Source organism: Geotrypetes seraphini, chromosome 11 (genome assembly GCF_902459505.1).
Source record: "Geotrypetes seraphini chromosome 11, aGeoSer1.1, whole genome shotgun sequence".
NCBI classification, from domain to species: Eukaryota; Metazoa; Chordata; class Amphibia; order Gymnophiona; family Dermophiidae; genus Geotrypetes; species Geotrypetes seraphini.
The window spans coordinates 50,572,951-50,592,740 of NC_047094.1; the positions used below are offsets into that span (position 1 = coordinate 50,572,951).

A 19,790-nucleotide genomic window follows, 5' to 3' on the forward strand; every position below is an offset into this window, starting at 1 on the left:
TGAGATTTCTCAAACCCTTTACATGGAACAGTACGATACCTAGACTCCAGCTTCGATGGAATAGCTGTCACAGAATAAGGAGTCTCCATGTTACGTAGAAACGTCTGCTTCAGCACCGGTGTCATGGGTAGACGCAAAGTCTCCTTAGGAGGATGAGAAAGTTCCATATCCGCCAGGTATTCAGGCGTGTATTTTGAATCAGAATGTAAATCAATATTAAGAGCCTGTCCCATGTCGAAGACAAATTTAGCAAAAGAAGCAGACTTCGAGGTCGAGGCTTCCTCAGGAGAAAGAGAACGAGAACGATGTGTCACTGAAAAAGATGGAGAAGCCTCGCGTGAATACTGAGATAAGGGCTCAGATTCAAGATGTAAAGTGATGGAAGATGTTCCACTGCCTGTCAGAGGAGGAGTGGCTGAATGTTTCCGCTTAAGGCTCCGAGTCGGAGAAGTGCGCGGAGTACGAGGTTTAGTAAGAGGAGATTTTTCTCGAGACAAATGCCTCGAAGGTGGTGTCCTCGACCTCGAATGCCTCGACGATATTGAAGAGGCAATGGTAGTATGAGCTTTAGAAGTAATATCAGAATGCTTCGAGCTCTTTGTAGAGGTAAGCTTCGAAGATCGAGACCTGTGCTTGGATCGAGGTAATGCTTGTTTAGCTCCATGTTCAGACGAGGAGTCTGACGAGGAAACCCTGGATCGAGACCTGCGACGAGGAGATCGCCGAGAGGGTGCCGATTTATGCTCAGGCTGGTGTTGCGCAGACAGAGTCGAGACCGGTACCAACTGAGCCACTATTGAGGAAATTTGCGTAGTCAGAATTGACTTTAGCATATCCTCAAACATGGGGACGGAGACCAAAGGACTCGGAGTCACAGGAGGTCTCGTGCGTTCCAAGGAGGGCGACCTCGATCGAGAGTATTCCCTGGACTTGGAAGCACGTTTTGAAGGTCTGGAAGACGGAGTCAAACCTGGGGCCCCAGGCTGAATGGAGGTAGACTCTGTCGGCTTCTTAGAGATGGTACCTGAAAAGGAAGCAGGAGACTTACCCCCCAATCCAGGCTTCGAGGACATCGTCGAGGCCTTCGAGGCCGAGGACCCGGAGGTCTTCGAGGCCGAGGCCTGTCGAGGAGGCGAGGTCGAGGTTTTAGTACTCGAGGTTGGACCCGGAGTCGAGGATTTTACAGATGCCTCGACCGAGGCCACAGCTTTTTCAGGCTCCATGCGAGGAAAAAGCTCCAAAAATCTGTCGCAGCGGCGTTTAAAAGCATGAGGTTGAAGAGTGAGGCAGCGAATACAATCTTCGGGGCGATGAGTCGACCCGAGACAGATCATACACCGACTATGTGGATCAGTGATGGAAATAGTTCTACCGCACTGATAACACCTTTTAAACCCGGTAACAGGCCGGGACATAGATAGGACAAAGTCCGTGTCGAGAACGGAGAAGAGAGGCCTAGGCCTCAATCTTCCAACCCGACGCTAAAGAAAAACAAAAAGATGTATCTTTTTTTTTTTTTTTTTTTTTTTAGAAATAAAATATAAGTAGAAATAGAATTAGAATTACGAACACAGCGACCGAAAACAATAAAGAGTACTCAGCCGCGGTGAAGAGAAGGCACAACGCTACGGGAACCAAGTTGACAAGTCTTCTCGGCTCCGCGGAAAACGTTGAACTGAGGATCCTCTCAGGAGATGCGCCCCCTAGTTTGGGCGGGAAGGCACGCGCGCATGCGCGATGCAGCAATCGAAAGCTCGAGATCTTCAAGCAAGATGCTTTCGAGGCTGTCCGCTGCGGGGCTCCGTCGGTGACGTCACCCATGTGTGGGAATATGCTGCCTGCTTGTCCTGGGATAAGCTTGAGTACCTGATTGTAAGAACCGCTTAGATAACCTTGATAGGCGGTATATAAAATCCTAATAAAACTTGAAACATGGTAATCCAGTTCTGAGGGAAAAGTTTTAAATGAAAAATCATCTTAAGTTCTATATAAATTCCCTCCAATTGTCAGTAAACATCAAGCCAACAAAGACCACAGTTCATACACTGTGAAACCCCAATACTGTTACACAATAACAGTTTTGAATTACTTGGGAGGTGGCTAGAGAACTACAGCTTCCCCCCCCCACTACACCTACTATTACTCCGTTTAGGTGTTAGAGTTCAAAAATCCAGATTTGGATTAATTTTTTTCTCTCTCTCCTTTTTTGTAGGCAGCTATGGATTCATTTCTCAATAACATCAATGGAGTAACTCTGGCTGTATCTATCACACAGGTCTTTCTTACAAATATTCATTCTTCTCTACAAAACTCCTCTTCCAAAACTCACACAATAGGTTTTTTTAAAATCTATAAATGTAGAGAAAGTGTCCCTTGAGGGATTTTATATGCTGCCATAATATATCCCAGAAGGTAACTACTTGGACATTCCCCACCAGCAGTGAATATATAAAGTACCCTTTCGGTTATCACATTTTATACAATTCCCAGAAATTTCTTTCCTCATTTTACTCACTCAATTAGTATACATATGGACAAATTAGGTTCCCCCCCAACAAACTCCTATTTTAGTGGTGTTCTTTTCCTCTTTGGTTTTACTGTGTTCTGCACATCAGTGAGTAGAGGTATAGAAATCTTAATTAAGCTGCAAACTGTAAGGTACAAGCCAGGAGAGGATAAAACTTCTCCCTTCTAAAACTAGCTAACTTGGCAGTTCTATTTGTACGCATAAAAGTAGTGAAAAGAGTTACGGAGTTTTTTCTCCACATAAAATGCTATAAACTATGTTGTCAATTAAACAAAATTAGAATAAAACAGGGTGTTCAAATTTTACTAAACAACTAGGGTTACCATAGTTCCAGAAAAAAAAAAAAAGACGGCGAATTAAGACATCCGGGTTTTATTTCCATTTATATCATCCGGGTTTGGATGTCTCAGTCCCTCCTCCTTTTTCTGGAGCTATATGGGAACCCTAACACAGCATGCTCAGTGGCCTAGTTGATGAAGTTACTCAATTCATCCATAAGTGTTAGTTTTCTCAAAAAATAACCTGGGACTTTAAAGGAATATATTTACTCTACTTTATTACATATTAAGTAGAGTGGAAAACGACTTTGTGCCCTACTCAGTTCCATTACAAAAAAAAATAACTCGGTTGGGTTGTACCCATGACGTCCAACGACGCAGTTAAGTAGGTTGACCAATAGCCTTTAGAAACGTCCTAGGTACAGAGCGATTGCTTTTCTATAGAAAGATCAAAAGCTTTTGACTCAAGTCCGACGCCAATATTTTGCTGGGGGAAGAAACGGTTTTGACCAGGAAAAAAAAGGTCCACCAAAATAGTTCCACAAGGACAAACGCAGAGCAAAAGACAAAAAAAGCGTGGAACCAATAATCTAGTGTTATGTTTTATTTATCAATGGTGCAGAATGCATAAACAGAAAAATGTCAAATACAACATAAATGTGGCAGACCCAACACGGGCCGTGTTTCGATCGTGACAACGACCTTCTTCCGGGCTCCCGTCTTACTGGGCGCCACAAGTATAAAATGCGGAAAAAAATGCAAAAAGCACAATTCCGAATGTGTACACAAGCGTAGGCTGGATTTGCTCCAGGTACATGCACGCTGCATGCATATCTATCCAGAAATAAAGTGAAGGGTTTCTTTCTCTCCAGTCTCTAAACCCCAAGCACAAAATCAGAAACAACTTCCCCCTTCTGCAGACTAGTTTGAGGCGTTGTTGGTTTTTATTGTTGTTGTCATTATTTCTTTCACAGTTACACTGGGCTTTTTCACCACAGAGAAGCTAATAACAAAAGGTGACGAGGCTTCCTCCCGCCAATCACTCACTCAGACTCATTTCACCCTCACGGCCACGTTTTATCTTTTTCAGCACGGTAGCTCAGTTACCCAAACACACACACAAAGAGTAAAAGTTAAAAGTCAAACCTCGGAAGCAGCTCCATAAACCAGAAACTATCAAATAATACATTTTACGCCGACAACACGATTTCGTACTGGGTGGAGTATTAATGTCGCCTCTGCCACCCCTCCCCCTCCAGGGCCTTTCTAAGCTAAGAGAAACATTTTGGCTAAAGCGACACGAAGATTGGATATCTATCTTCCTGGCGCCCCAGCCGAGCCCTGGATCAGCAGGAAAGTACCCACAAAACATCACAGGACTCCCACTCACTCTAAGGGCCCGTTCGTATAGGCACAGAATCGCAAGAAAGGAAATTAGCACAGTCAGCCATCTCTACTCACTTGGAACTCGGCTTCCCATCCAAGCCCTGAAACACGTTAGTGGACGTCATGGCCAACAGAAGAAATCCAACCAATTTACCACGCTCCCCCACTTAACCCTGTCTCCCGATTTTGCTGTAACCTGCACTACGAGTCCTAACAGGTCTCCTCTAAAACTGCTCACCTTATTGGTTCCTATTACTGCCAATCAATATGAAGACCAATCAGTGCTTCCTAACCGGGATAGCGTTGTTTCCTTCTTCCCTTAGTTAAAAAAAAAAAAAGCATTGCTGAAAGGGTGTGGAGAATAGTCTCGAGGAGGCGCGCTTCAGATGAGCAAGATGAACGACTGGTTTTAAAAGGCAGCTGGGAGGGAGCGATTCTCGACCAGTTTGTCCCCAAGAGGTGGGAAGCATGTCCACAAAAAAATCAGTGTAGACAACAAGCCTGTGTTCGCTTTACAACCAACAGTGCCTGCAAGTTGGGAAAACCAGCAATCTTGAGTCAGGTTCTTGAAATCCCCCATAACTGGTCTCTACCCCCTCCCCTCTTTTACAAAGCTGCACTAGTGGCTGCCGCTGAGGTAAGTGCCCCGAAGCCCATAGCGATTTAAAGGGCTTCAAGGCTTTTGTCACGTGGCAGTCGCCAGCCCAGCTTTGTAAAGGAGGGGGCTAGTTTTTTTGCCCATCAATACAATAATCTAAGCTTTTGTGTTTTTTTTTTAAATATTTGTGTTTTATTGAACGTGGTAAAGAGAACGCAAACAAGAAGTCCAAGACTATACTGTATCTTCCCTGTATCATTAAGAGCCAGAATCCTGCCCATTCCCGCCAGAATCCCCTCTGTCCCCCCATAACAAGCAGCAATTACTTCTGATAGTTTTGATTTTAGTTTTAATTGAGTTTTACAGGCATAAAACCAATACCCCTTCTTCCTCCCTCTCCCCAGTTGGGTGGGCTTAGCATATCAACAAAAAGCTATCCTAAAGAAGTAGATTTAAGGCAGAATTTGTTGAACAGAAAAATGCCAGGTGCAGCAATTCTCTCCCCCTCTGCTCTCTTTTTTTTTTTTTTTTTTTTTAAGTTAAATATCTAATGTTGGTACTTGCTGGGCTGAAGCAGTTTAATGCAGGGTAGCCTGGCTCCAGAGCTACACAGTTAGGCTGCCCAATCTCTCCCTTGCTCCTCTGCAAAGCTGCAGTGAGTGGTGGCAGGCTTGAGCAAATGAGATTCTTTTTTTAATAAATGTTTATTGATTTTTAAACTTTGACAATGCAATACAATTATCTGAGCATAAATATTTCATAAAACGCATTATTAAACATACAATTTATACTTAGAACAAGCAAATGAGATTCTTGACGGGAGGTCTCACGCCAAGGCTCACTACTGGGAGAGCTCTGCTCATCCACCAATCTATGAGCACTTCTATAAGGAAGTGCTCATGATTGGCCATCAAGCTCTAGCTCTGTCTCCCTGATTGGTGGACGCACAGAGCTCTCCCACGTGAGTAGCAATCAGCAACTGGTGCGCTGAGGTATCGAAAAAATTTAGAGGGAACATTGAAACAAATGTAGGCTGGCATTTCCGTGGGAACCCTGGAAAACCAGCGTCCATCCCCGTGGGAGTCCCGTGGACCTAGGGGGTATCACCGCAGGATTCCCATAATCCCTGTTCCGTGCAGACCTCTACTTCCAAGTCACTTGACAAGGAGAAGAGAGGAAACGATCTGATAAAGGTCGGTAAACTCCAGATCATAACCCTCCCAAATCACTTTCCAGGACCCACTGATCCGTGGTGATTTTGGCCCACCCCTGGTAAAATTCCTGCAACTGAGCTCCAACTGGAACCAGGGGAAGGACCCGCAACGAGTCATTAGGCTGGATGGGCGGCGGAGGAACTCCTGGAGGAGTCATGACCCCCCTGGTGGGCCCCCCAAAAGGTCTGCATGCATTGAAAGAAAAGAGGTCACACCCCAGCCAAGGTGGTACCTCTGAGATTTACGCAAGTGTCCCCAGGCAGAACCACCATGTGAAGCCTGGCGAGGTCGGTTCTCTGGTAACCTAGGCACTTTAGAATCACTCAAGGCCTGAACCAGCTTAACATGCATATGCCGGCCGGGGGGGGGGGAATAATGGGTCTAGAAACAGAGGAGAGGGAGAGAGATGGTGGACAATGGGATTTAGGGAGGAAAGGAACAGAAAGGGAGAAAAGTTGAACACAAAGGATGGTGTGGAGGGGGGATAGAGATACTGGATAGGAGGGTAGTTGGGAAGAGAAAGGGAGAGATGGTGATCCCTGGGGTGGTGGGGAAGGAGGGAGAGATTCTGGATGAAAGGGTAGTAAAGAAAAGGAGAGATGGTGGATCTGGGGATGGTGGGGCCCATCGCTGCAGCTGCGGGGATGGAGACAAAAAAAGGAAAGATGCCAGACCTTCAGGGGAGAGAAGGGAAATGGAAGGGGAGGACAGAGATGTAAGATGGATGGTTAGCACCGAGAAAGAAGAAAACGACAAATGGGCAGGAGACCCTGGCAAGCAAGTTATCAGAAGACAACCAGAGCATGGGACCAACATGATTTGAATAATGATCAGACAACAAAAGGTAGAAAAATAATTTTATTTTCTGTTTTATGATTACAATATGTCAGATTTGAAATGTGTATTCTGCCAGAGCTGGTGTTAGACCGCAACCGTGAGCTAGGATTTAACAGAGAGGGGAATAGTCTTTTTTTGTTTACACCTCAGCGCCAGTGTGGGTAGGAGAGGGCAAAGGGGGGTGAAGAGGCTATAAAATAAACCCACCAGCATGTCTGAAAAAAAACCCAAAAAACCCACCACCCAATTGGGCAGGAAAATCGAAGGCTGAATCGAATCAATTTTTTTTTCCTGAATCAGGCAGTACTACTGCACAAGCCGGGTGCTCAAAGGGTCTCTCATGTAAACATTAAGTGGAGGAAGCCTCTATATCCATTGCACAGACATTCAGGGCAGTGCTCACACGGGTATCTCCCCCACTACAGTGTTCTCCCTAGGGCCTTTTAGCTGGGCGCTCCGCCCAGCTAATTTAGATGACCGCCCAGCTGTCATCCGATCGCGAATTCAGCTGCTGCTCAACTTTAAAAAAAAAAAAACCACAACTCACCGGCTTGGAGATTCCCACTTTAGCCCGTAGCGAACTCGTGCTCCGAGGCTCTAAAGTGTGCGTGCCAGCTTCCCTTCTCTTCCCTCCGAAACCGGAAGTTATGTCCGGGGGGGGGGGGGGGAAGAAGAGAAGGGAAGCTGGCACGCACACTTTACAGCATCGGAGCACGAGTTCACTACTTAATATCTGATGAGGCCTCGACCATGCTGCCTGAAGATATCCATCTAGAACATGCTCATAGAGCCTTGCAAGTGCCACGCGCTAACAGGCCGCGCGATATAATAGCCTGTTTTCAAAACTTTAAAGTCAAGGAGGCTGTCGTGGCTAAAGCTCGGGTGCAATCGCCTCTTCAGTGGAAAAATTATGACCGGCTTGGCATCGGTCACTTTAAGGTGGAGAGTGGACTTAAAACCGGTCTTGAAGTACTTGCGAAAAAAGGTGATTCGCTATCGCTGGCATCACCCATTCGCACTATTATTTCATCTGAAAGGAACTTTGAAAGCTGTGCATTTCATGGAGGATGCGATCCAGATTTTTCTGGACATGAACTTTGGAATCGTCGGCGGGTGGTGGCCTTTGAGATTTCCAGCTTGATGGACAGCTTTACAGGACCTTTTTGGCTGTTACTCCTGTTCTGGAACTAATTTCAGGGATTTGCTTCTATTTGTCCTGATGTGTGTTTGAGTTGAGATCATGTGGTGTTTTGTGGTTATTGAGTGTAGCGGAGTGGATGGCTGGATGTTAGTTTTTACTTTCATACCGGTAGGTTGCATTTAAGGTTGGTGGGGAGCGGGGATTGGCCACCATGTGGTGGGATATTTCCAGTAAATTGTTGATTGGGAGTTGGTGGGGTGGGGGTGGGGAGCTCAGTATTTTTGTTTTCATTTGGTTCTCAGGGTCTTCAGATATTGAGGAGGGGTTTTGTTGAAGGTCTCTTTTTTTTTTTAAGTACAGAAGGGGGAGGGTATTAAAAGAAGTGCTAGATTGGGCAGGGGAGTGAGCTTATGGGGCCAGAAACAGAGGACAGACAGAGAGATGGTGAGCAGTGGTCTGAAGGGAGAGAAGTTGTTCCAGGGGTGGTGTGGAGGAAGAGGGAAAGAGATACTTGAAGGGAGAACTGTTGGGGAGAGAAATGGTAGACCTGGGGGAAGGAGGCAGGGGGAGAGATGGGGTGGGAGGCAGTTGGGAAGAGACAGGGAGAGAAGATGGATCTGGGGATGGAAGGGAGGTAGTGATAAATTTTAGACCTGTGTATGGAAGGCAGAGAGATGCAGCATCTCTCTTTTTTTTTCCTTCATTTCATTGTTCAGCATCAAGAGGGGAGGGAAGAAGAAAAAACAGAAAAGAGAGGGAGCAAAATGTTGGACCATGGGGATAAGGAAGAGAGATGGACCCATGGGAGGGCAGGAGGGAAGAGAGCTAGGATAAGAAAGGGGATGGAAAGAAAGGGACAGGGAGTTATAGCCTGACCAGTAGAGAGAAGGAAGGGGATTCTGAAAGTGGTGAACCACATGAATGAGGTCAAAAGAGAGATGATGACAAGATGAGTGAGAGAGCAGTGAGTACGTAGTAGAAATGTGGTAATGGAGAGTAGATAGCAGAAAATAAGAGGCTGGGAAAGGAGTGAGATGGGAAATGGGAGAGCTAGGGACAGAGAAGATTGAGAATTGAGAGGTAGCTGAACATTTAAAAAGAAGAAGGGTGAGAAAGAAAGCAAGATTTGAGTGGACAGAGGCAAAAAAGAAAAGAAAAAGTTAAAGCTGAAAAGGAAAATCAATATGTTGGAGACAAGCATAAGGAGGAAATGGAACAAGAGGAGAAAAAAAATGAACAGCAGCCACTAGAAAGAGAATTAGTTGAAGATAGACAAAAAGCAGAAAGAAACTGGGACCAAGATGATGGAAAAACAAAATATCCAGACAAGGTAGAAAAAATTGTTTTATTTTGAATTTATTAACTAGAATATGTTAGCTTTGGGATATGTGCATCACAATTATTTTTGTAGTCAGTGGCGTAGTCATATACAGCTGATTTGGGGGAAGGCCTGGAGCCCAAAATTAGTGGACGGGCACCAAAGTTTCTTCCCACCTGAGTGCAATTTACAAATACAGTACTTGAGCTATTGGGGATTTCCAAGCCCTGCCACCTGAAGACATCTTCCTCCAGTCTGGCAACCCAAAATCTCCAAGCTTTGCAGCCAATGGCAATATCCTCAAGCTGCCACTGCTTTCATGCATGCAGGAAACCCAAGGTGGGGGGGAGGGCAGGGAGGAGGGAAGGCTCTGCAGTATTGCTGCCAGCTGCAGAACTTGGGAAGTTGGAGGGGAGGTGGCCATCAGTTGGTGAGGTTTGGGGATCTCTACTAGCTACAGTAGGGAGGTGTTCATTTTGAGGGAGCCTATGCTCAAAGTGGGAGGCCCAAAAAAGTAGTAATATTTACCCTGACAGAACGATCCTCCATCTGCACTGCTGACAACTGATGCAGCATCCCCGCTCTGAAGAGGCTCACCGTAGCTGTAATAGAAGTGAATGGGAAAACCAGGAGCAGGCATCCCTGTTCATTAGAGTCGGGATGCGGAAGCCTGTGGCTGCTCCCACTGTCAGCGGTGCACGTGGAGGATCACTCAGTCAGGGTAAGCGTTATTGCTTTTTTGGGTTCCTCTCTACAGTGTCCCTTTAATGAAGGTTTATTATTAGATACGTACATCTTCTATATTAATTTGGGACCTGCTCAGCCTTTTTTTTTTGCTCATCAGCTAGTGTTAGTGCGGCCCCAGATTTTTTTCGTCCCATGTGGCCCAGGGAAGTCAAAAGGTTGGACACTGCTGCCCTATTCCTTCACCTTGAGCAGGAAGAGGTAATTTTCATAGTGTTCCAGGCCATGCACCAACCCTATTCCCCACTCCTACTCCTTCACTGTAAGCAAAGATGGGTAATTTCCATAGCACCAAATTTGAACCACCAAATTTCCCCGTCCCGCCCCACTTTTTCGTGTCACCCGGCTGGAAAACATTTCTGGTGAGAACACTGTACTATATTTTACTTTATGGCCAGAGATGATCTGAAGCTGTGCTGCCACATGCTAAAGTTTGAAGTTAGGGACACCCCACACCTGCCATTGTTTCATCTGGTGGAGCATAGTCCTACTCACCCCTTGGTGACCTCCCCCCCAAAAAAATATAGTTAAAAGCCTTTCTAATCAATAAATGAAAGAAACCTTTAGACAGAGCTATAGAAATGGTTAAAATGTTACATGGAAATACATTTAAAACAAATAGAAGGAAATATCTCCCACTCAAAGAATAGCTAAGCTCTGAAACTCATTAATGGAGGATGTGGTAAAAGGAGAGATCTTGGCTGGGTTTAAAAAAGGTTTGGACGAGTTCCTGGATGAAAAGTCCATAGTCTGCTATTGAGATAGACAAAAGGAAGCCACTACTTACCCTGGGATTAATAGCATGGCATTTTGCTACTATTTGGGTTTCTGATAGATACTTGTGATCTGGATTGGTCACTGTTGGAAACAGAATACTGGACTATATGGACCATTGGTCTGACCCAGTATGGCTATTCTTATGTTCGAGATAGAATAGTTTGGTAATGTGATCATTTTTTAGGGCATGAATCCATCCCAGTAGGACAAGTTCAAACCCCGACGGCAATTCCTTACACTTGGTGGTGTGTGTATGTGGTGGTGGTGGTGGTGGGGAGTTTAACTAATACAACTCATTGAGTGAAGCATACAACTGAATGGCCAAATATTGTATATGTTAAAAATGCTGCTGTAATTGTCTAGCCCCATTAAGTTCTATATTGATATTCAGAATTTCAGACTTGCATTAAGGCCACTTTGTACTGTAGCTTTGTATAAAGACCCTACCGAGTGGAAGGTGCTATCACTATATGACTAGTTAGTGATATTCAGCTGATTTCTGTAAAGCTATACAGATAAAATTTAGGAAAGCTGAACATTGCCAGCTATGCATAGAATTAGGCTGAACTCCCACGCTCTACTCTTGCTCTGAGGTGGTCTGTAGGAATTTTCAGCAGTAATGCATAGCTACATAGTAAAACAGAAAGTTCATAGGGGTTTACTAGCTGCTGCTAAATTTCTAAATCCTTTTGGATATCAAGTTGCATTATGTAAATATATTTGTAAACATCTAAAACAAGACACAACTTAGCCAAGTATTAGTATGTATTTAAGCACGAGAATAAAAACAGTTTTACAAATTCAACTGGAATTTTAAACATGGGAGGATTAACAGAGGGATCTGTATATTGTATTAAATAACCAAAAACACCTTTTCAAAATTTGGTAAAGAATAAATAGTATAATTTACAGTATGGTACAAAACAAAATCAGTGTGGACAGCAATTCTGTTTTCTTTATACATAAGTACATTATACACACACACATATATATATATATATTTATAAAAAGAAATTTCACATCTCTAGCCACATAATAAAATGCTCCATTGATATGGCTTTTAACAGTTATAAACAAGAAATATTTTGCCTTCCACAACAGCCACAAAAGCTAATTTCTCCCTTTTCTTTTCCAAAGACAAATTTGTTGCTCTAGCACCTGGAGAGAACAAACTGATCCAACATTTACAGAGAACGTTTGGGGTTTGTTCAAGGTAAAATGTGCACATTTATGTTATGGAAGTAGGAGTATAAATTAAGGTATTTTATAATCTACACATATACTTTGCAACTCTGTGCTCCACTCAGACCACATCCCTGGCAATGCTGTATAAGTACTTTTATGCCTGGCACAATTTTGTAAGAATCAACAACCAAAAAATAGATGTTAAAATTAATTTTCAAGGTATGTGCCAGTTTAAATTTTATAGCTTTTAAATCTTTAATCTGATTTTAAGTTAATAAAAACAACTGAGGAAAAATAACTCAGCAGCCTCTTAATCATTGGTCTGAAAACCTTCTAATAATCAACTGTCTGCTAATATACTTCTTATTTTTTTAAAATCAATCTTCTTTTTAAATCATTTTCTTTCATGAAAAAGCAAATAAACTAGCACTTAGGGCTCCTTTTACTAAGCTGCGCTAGCGGTTTTAGCACGCTCGCTAGACGCTAACACCACCATGGAGCTGGTGTTAGTTTTTACGCATAGTGCCGGGGGGTGGGGGGGGAGCAGCGCGGGCTAAAAACGCTAGTGCACCTTAGTAAAAGGAGCCCTTAGCTTCTGACTCATGCCCGATGGAGGCCTACCATTTTGCTTACAGAATTCATTAGGGGCAAAAAAACATTGATCATAAATTTCTCTTGCTTCACTGATGGATCTCTATAGTGAATTGACTATTTCAGGAGCCTGGTTGCATTGTATTGTATATTAGGAGGTTAAGTCTTTTTCCTAATATTTTTTAAACAAAAAAGTCAGGTTAAAGATTTAAACGCATACATATATGAAAAGTTAATGTTAACCATTTTTTTGTGTCATTGGGTTTTATCTCTGGAGTACTGGTTACCTACAGCAGTTGCATGCTTTGTATTAATTTTATAAGAGCCACATACATGCAAAAATATCTTTATAAAATTTATCCCTTGATGGTCAGACTGTCCATTTAACGGATCTCCAAAGTGAGCCATAGTTTGTGGATCCTGGCCATGTATTATCATTGCAACAACTGGGCTAAGCTGGGAAGGCATATAAAAATAGGAGGGGTGGAAACATGAATGATGATACTGCAAACCTTAGAGAAACTGGTTCAGATTGAACTAGAAGCCTAAAGGAGCAGTAGGAAATTTGTGAATCAAAAATATTGTTAAAAATCCCTGAAAGGAATTCTGCTTACAAATTGAGCAATTGTCATACTGGTTACATTGTAGCAAAGTCTGTAGGGTCTCCCCCTCCACCTCTGAGTTTGCATCACATTTCAAAGTGAAATTCAGCACACACTTTCACTTAAAAAATTCTGCTTCCACCCTCCCCTCCCCCGCATGCAGTGTATGAATAGCTACAGCCAGTTTTCATCTATTTTTTTTTCTGTGGGACCTTTCTTTTCTAGCTAAAATGCCCTGTGTAGTTTTGGAATTATTCCAGAAACACTTCTGCTTACTGTGGACCACCACATGTACTTTTGTCTATAGGGAAAAGATGAGAATTCAAATAGCCCATTTACTTGAGTAGAACACAAGTTTTAGCTAAAGAAATGGCTTTGAAAACTGCCTTCTAAAATGTGTGCTCAACAATCAAAAACAGCAGCTAACAAAGCTGAGAAGGTCACTTCCTCCATTTGTCCTACCATATGTAGGCAAGTTAAAGGCTCAAATTTGTCACAGTGACAGAAAACTTTCAAATCAAAAGCTGTATACAACCAATGGCAAGACTCATCAGTGGCTACTACACTAGAGCTTCAATCTTACCAAGTGGCTTCATTTGGGAATTAAAAGGGAACAGAAAAGTAGTCTTAAGTTGCTCTCACCACAGTTACTTCTTTATCTATCTCCTTAATATACTGTAGTTGTGAAATCAAATTTACATCTTGGAAAAATCAAGGACCAAAAGTTCCATAGCTTCTATATGTTTATCACTGCTGGACATTCAGAATTCAACTATGTCAGCTTTGCATCTGAGCCATAGTTTTCCAATGTTTTATCAGAACAGTACTGTTCAGCATTTGCTGGATCTGGGAGCCTATTTTATAAATGAAAATGGATCATTATAAAATAGGTGCCTCTTTAAACTTCTGAGTCACTGTTATAAAATCACATCCTATATGTGAATTTCTTACTAGCCTTTCAAATACCCGTATCCTTTATAGTATCTCTATTATAAGAAACTTTTCTTACATCAGAATTGAACTACTTAATATACAAGAATTTTATAGGAAAACAAAACTAGGATTTGGTCCAACAAAACCTACTGTTCTGTTATAGAATGATCTAATTCAGAGTTGTTTTTCGAATGTCTGGCAGTGAAGCAGCTATGATTGCAGACAAGGGTTTAGCAATACTATATTTCTTTTTCCAAGATGTAAATGTGTTATTGATGCTTATGTGCCTTTAAAAATTAGGTTTCTAGATCTTGCCCTGATTGTACCCAAATGCTAAAAAACACATTTACACCTGCTCTGAGGTAACTGTAAATGCATATTTAATCATGCACTTATTGTAACTTCACCCTTTTCTACCCAAACTATGCCCCTAGGAATTTATACACATGGAATGTGTATAAGTACGTGCCATTTTGTCAATACATGTTCTTATACATACTTATATCAATCACTTATAAAATTACACCCTTATAAAATTACACCCATGTGTTGTTGTACTTACTTTTGCTCAACATGAGATCTAGGTTCACATGTACCTGTAGTTACAGACCTAATTTTAGATTATATAAAAAGCAGACTACATTTTCCTTCTTTAAATTAAAACAAAAACCCTCTAACAAACCCAAAATTCACATTTGTACTGGATCAACTTGCTTCCCTTGCTTTATGAAAATAAATTTTTGCATTTTAGTCTTCAAGACTTCAGCTAATTTGTTTCAATGGCTGCCTCTATTTTAGGATACCATTTTATAGAGCATTGTGCTAGACTAAATACATTACAATGTGTCCCATGAACTAAACAGTTCAAGCTTTCTATTCCAGGCCCAAATAGCAAATTTTAACACTCATATGTGACTGTCTCTAAGAAAAGGCAATTAAGTCTCAGATCCAAAATGTTGAGAGAGGCTGAATTTTTCATGTCATAGGTCCATAGGCATACTGCAAAAATTATGTTTGAACTTCTTTAACTTTTTTATTTTTATCACATGAAATGATGGGGTTTGGACTGTTGAATTACAAATTGTTTGCTCAAACAGAATTCATATAAACCTAATTTTTTTGTTTCCAGTAACTTCAGTCACCTTTTCCCAGAAATGGTCACATATACTGCAGTTTGTTAAAATTTAAACAGAGCTGTACAAAACCTTTTAGTAAGGCTTCCGAGGTTTCCTGTTTTTAAAGCAGAAATGATACCTCTTTAACAAAAAGCTGGGTACAGTGAACTATGACTGCAGATGGACTACACTGTACGTTTTCTATGGAGAAAAATCTAGAAAAATATACTGCTTCATGGTTTCAGCAAGGTTTCAGCAAGGTTTTGTTCTTTGTTTCTGACCAATCTGCTGGGACCTACCAGGGAGTCATGCAGACCTGGAAACTACAAAGTGGTTGTCAGCAGGAGGTGGTATCTACTATGGCTAGAACAATGTTCTAAGCACATTATAACTACCAACCAAAAAAGTTACTAAGCATAATATTTGAATTTTGAAAGATATTTTCTCCTAGAAAAGATCCACAGGAAATTTTGTTTATAAAATAAGCCTCTTAGAGGATGCAACCAAACAGTCATGTAATAAAATTCATTCCAGTGCATGAAACCCTCTGTTTCAAAATTGCAAATCCTGAAATGCTGAGTCAGGTCAGCAGCATTCTGACTAGCTGAACAGCCCAATGTAGTTTATAATTACAGTCCATATTATGGCCAAGAGATTGAAAAGACATTCTGTAAAGATTGTAATATCCCCACTATCCTTTTCCCACAACCTATGAAGAGATTTATTACAGCCCAAGTTTGAACTCAAAGGTTGTGTAGCTGAGAGGGATTATTTTTGTTTCCTCATGTGTGAGCTGCCTGTCAGAACATTCCTGTAATACCAACATATATCCAATTTACATAAGTGATGAGGTGACGCTACTCCACTGCTTCACATAATACTGCTCTGTTACATTGTTCCCACAGTTCTGCACCAGCCATAGACCTGCAAACACCTCCTTCAGATTTTGGAAGAAAAAAAATCCTTTGTCTTACATGCATCTGTGCAAGTGAAGGCGCTTTTAGACACTGGATAACCAGTTATATCCACAGCAACAAAATCCCATGCTCTGTTCTGAGATCATCCTCAGTAGTAAGCAGGTTCCAACCTTCCTTCCTTCCAGCATACTGGCCTTGCACCATATTGTTCCTATGAAAGATCTCCAATGGGAGGGCCACCACTGCCTCCATCAAAAAGGATCTCCCTGCGGGAAGGTTCAGTGATAGAGAGCTCCTGAGCAAGGTCATTGAAGCGAGATATGTAGTCAATGCTATTTTCATTCATCATGCAGGCCAGCTGGGAATCCACCTGGAAAACAGAGCAAGAACCAGTAAAGACTGTGTACTTCCTCTAGGTCTACACATACATGGCAAGGCAATTCTATAGCTCAGACACTCCCTTCGCTCAAAGGTACCATAGGCATATTCAGTTTCCTGCCAATAAAAAGTGTAATACAAATAGAACTTGTTTAGTGCACACAGCAAGAAGGTATTCACAGGCTAATGCTGTCCCAGACATGATGAACTACTTAGAAAGCAATGGTGTCAAGTCCCAACTATATCAAAAGTAACCACAACAACGGACTTGGTTTTGCTGCAAAAATTCTAGCTGAAGCAGCTTAATACAGGTTAACACATTATCTTTCATTGGGCATTCATGCTGCTTATTGATAAATAGTTTTAAATAATTTATAAATAATTTTAAATCTTTTTAAATAAAGTGCCTACACAATATGTGCACAAAAAAGCGACACTTATCTTTATAAATAGTCACTTGTCGGTTGAGCTGGAACAAAACCCGTTTCACCAATTACGGCTTCTTCAGGGGTCAGCTATGTTCGAGCGCGAACAGCTTGACCTGCCTTTGCAGATTGACGCCATTTTTCAACCGACAAGCGACTATTTATAAAGATAAGTGTCGCTTTTTTGTGCACATATTGTGTAGGCACTTTATTTAAAAAGATTTAAAATTATTTATAAATTATTTAAAACTATTTATCAATAAGCAGCATGAATGCCCAATGAAAGATAACGTGTTAACCTGTATTAAGCTGCTTCAGCTAGAATTTTTGCAGCACAGGTATCTGAGGGCTTCATTGACCAACCAAGTAAAACCAAGTCCGTTGTTGTGGTTACTCCAGACATGATGAAACCAAAATGAAAGATCATAATGTTTAGCTTTGTTTTAATAAAATAGAAGCTTATTACCATATTTCCCCGAAAACAAGCCCTAGCATGATTTTCGGGATAGGACTTAATATAAGCCCTACCCCTGAAAATAAATCCTAGTCGCTGGCAGCAGCGCTTCCCCCTGCCCCCCCCCCCGGGCCGACCCTTCCATCTCTCCCTCCCAAGCGAACTCCAACCGCGAGCCGAAATACCTGGAAACAAACGGCAGTGTCAGCAGCACAGGCTGGATCGTAGCCTGCCCTTCTCACGCCCGGCTGTTTTGTGCCACATTGCTGATGACATCATCAGTGATGCAGAAGAGGAACGCCCGGATGTGAGAAGAGCAGGCTGCGATCCAGCCTGTGCTGCCGACACTGCCGTTTGTTTCCAGGTATTTCGGCTTGCGGTCGGGGTTCGCATGAAAGGGTCAGCAGGGGGGTGTGGGGTGGGATGGGAGGGATAGAAAGATGCTGCACAGGGTGATGGGAAGAAGGGAAGGATAGAAGCTTCAAGGGTTCTGCTGAACAAGGGATAGGAGGAAGGGATGGGAGGAATAGAAGCTGCAAGGGTTCTGCTGTACAGGGGAGGGATAGAAGCTGCAGGGCAGATAGACAGCCAGTGAAGTGACTTACGGAGCATGTTAAGTGTAGTGAGGTTGGTAGAAAATGAGTCATTCAGCAGAGTTTTGTACAGATTGCAGGGGGCAGAAGTGGTTTAGTGAGGAACCTGTTAGAAGTAGATTGCAGTAGTCTAAGCATTAGGTTACAAATGTGTGGACAAGGGTCTGGGTAATGTGCTCAGAGAAGACAGGCCAAATTTTGATGATGTTAGAGATAGAAGTGACAGGCATTAGCAGTCCATTGGATGTGCGTAGAAACATAAACAGAAAACAAACAAACAAACCTATATGCCCTAATGTATTTTTTTAGGTTTATATTGAAATATAAAAGTATTTTTTAATTTTTTTGACATTGAGGTTTGCTCTGTTGTAGTAAAAACATTTTTGTTTTATTTTTTAGGTTATTTTTTCTTCCTCCTGAAGAAGCACCTGTGAAACATAGACTCGTGTTGAGGAAGATTTCTGCTTTTTGATTGTGTGGATTAGTTGTGGATTATTTTTCACTTTTAGTTTTCACTGGATATTGGACACTTTTGGGGATTGAGGACTGCATTAATGGTTACCACCTCCAGCTGCATCCTGATTGAAGAACTGACTGGAATGCCAGTCTTTAGGATAAATTCTGCCTTTCCTAATTTTTCTTGTTGACATGGATTGTTTTGGACTATACTAGGGTAGGGAGATTGTGCTGTGATGTGGCAGATGTAACCATTACTGTATGGTTGGGTTACATCACTCACTGAGCACTTTCTATTTATTTCATTTATATATATATATATATATATATTTAATTTGTTTTATTGGTGATAGATCCATTTAATTTTTGTTTTGATCTTGTTTTGAATGGATCTAAAATAATTTATGTTGGTCGATGTCCTATTTTTCATTATTGATCATAAAATATAACCCTATAATTGCCCTTTGTGTGAGGGAGATCCTTTCTCACAACAGACCAAAATTGTCCCTGCTTGTAGAAGAGGATTCTCAAAACTGCCAGGGTTGGACACTTTCTTATATACTGTTGAAATAGCACAGTTACCGTAACAGGTGTTATCCAGGGACAGCAGACAGCTATTCTCACATGTGGGTGACGTCATCCGACAAGGCCCCGATGCGGACGCCTCACAAGCAGACTTGCTTGAAGAAACTAGAAGTTTCGAGTCGCCTGCACCACGCATGCGCGAGTGCCTTCCCGCCCAGGGCGCGTCTCCTCAGTTCAGATAGCTAACAGAGAAGCCAACCAGGGGAGTTGGGTGGGTTGTGAGAATAGCTGCCTGCTGTCCCTGGATAACACCTGTTACGGTAAGTATCTGTGCTTTATCCCAGGACAAGCAGGCAGCCTATTCTCACATGTGGGTGACCTCCAAGCTAACCAGAATGGGATGGTGGGAATGTTGGCAACTTAGGAGAATAAATTTTGTAATACTGTTTGGCCAAACTGGCCATCCCGTCTGGAGAAAGTATCCAGACAATAGTGAGAAGTGAAGGTATGAACCGAGGACCAAGTAGGAGCCTTGCAAATTTCCTCAATAGGTGTAGATCTGAGGAAAGCTACTGAAGCTGCCATTGCCCTGACTTTATGGGCTGTGACTTTACTGTGAAGAGGTAATCTAGCCTGGGCATAGCAGAATGAGATACAAGCCGCCATCCAGTTGGAGATGGTACGCTTAGAAATAGGATGTCCCAATTTATTTGGATCAAAGGAGACAAAAAGTTGAGGAGCAGTTCTGTGTGGCTTGGTGCGTTCCAAGTAGAAGGCCAAAGCACGTTTACAGTCC

General features: G+C 42.3%; 2 protein-coding genes and 1 long non-coding RNA gene across 8 annotated transcripts in view; 1 reads left to right on the top strand and 2 right to left on the bottom strand.

The window, feature by feature from the left end:
- Positions 1 to 4,800, bottom strand: part of JPT2 (Jupiter microtubule associated homolog 2) — a 55,986-nt gene extending 51,186 nt beyond the window's left edge. Inside the window, exon 1 of one of the 3 annotated variants that reach the window (XM_033963160.1) lies at positions 4,430 to 4,800. Coding sequence is in view for 2 of the 3 variants with exons in the window: in XM_033963158.1 (XP_033819049.1) it covers positions 4,267 to 4,316 (50 nt within the window). In the remaining variant the exon portion in view is untranslated. The other 2 variants (XM_033963158.1, XM_033963159.1) reach the window with 2 other exon arrangements.
- LOC117369126 lies at positions 4,543 to 19,050 on the top strand. Its single transcript, XR_004541081.1, has 3 exons — positions 4,543 to 4,650; positions 11,958 to 12,033; positions 18,413 to 19,050. It is a non-coding gene; the product is annotated as an uncharacterized LOC117369126 (long non-coding RNA).
- CRAMP1 (cramped chromatin regulator homolog 1) overlaps positions 13,256 to 19,790 on the bottom strand; it is a 318,902-nt gene continuing 312,367 nt past the window's right edge. For all 4 annotated transcript variants that reach the window (XM_033963157.1, XM_033963155.1, XM_033963154.1 and 1 more), the window contains exon 21: positions 13,256 to 16,533. In XM_033963157.1, the coding sequence (XP_033819048.1) occupies positions 16,375 to 16,533 (159 nt within the window). In that variant the 3' untranslated portion in view covers positions 13,256 to 16,374. The remainder of the gene's footprint in view (positions 16,534 to 19,790) is intronic.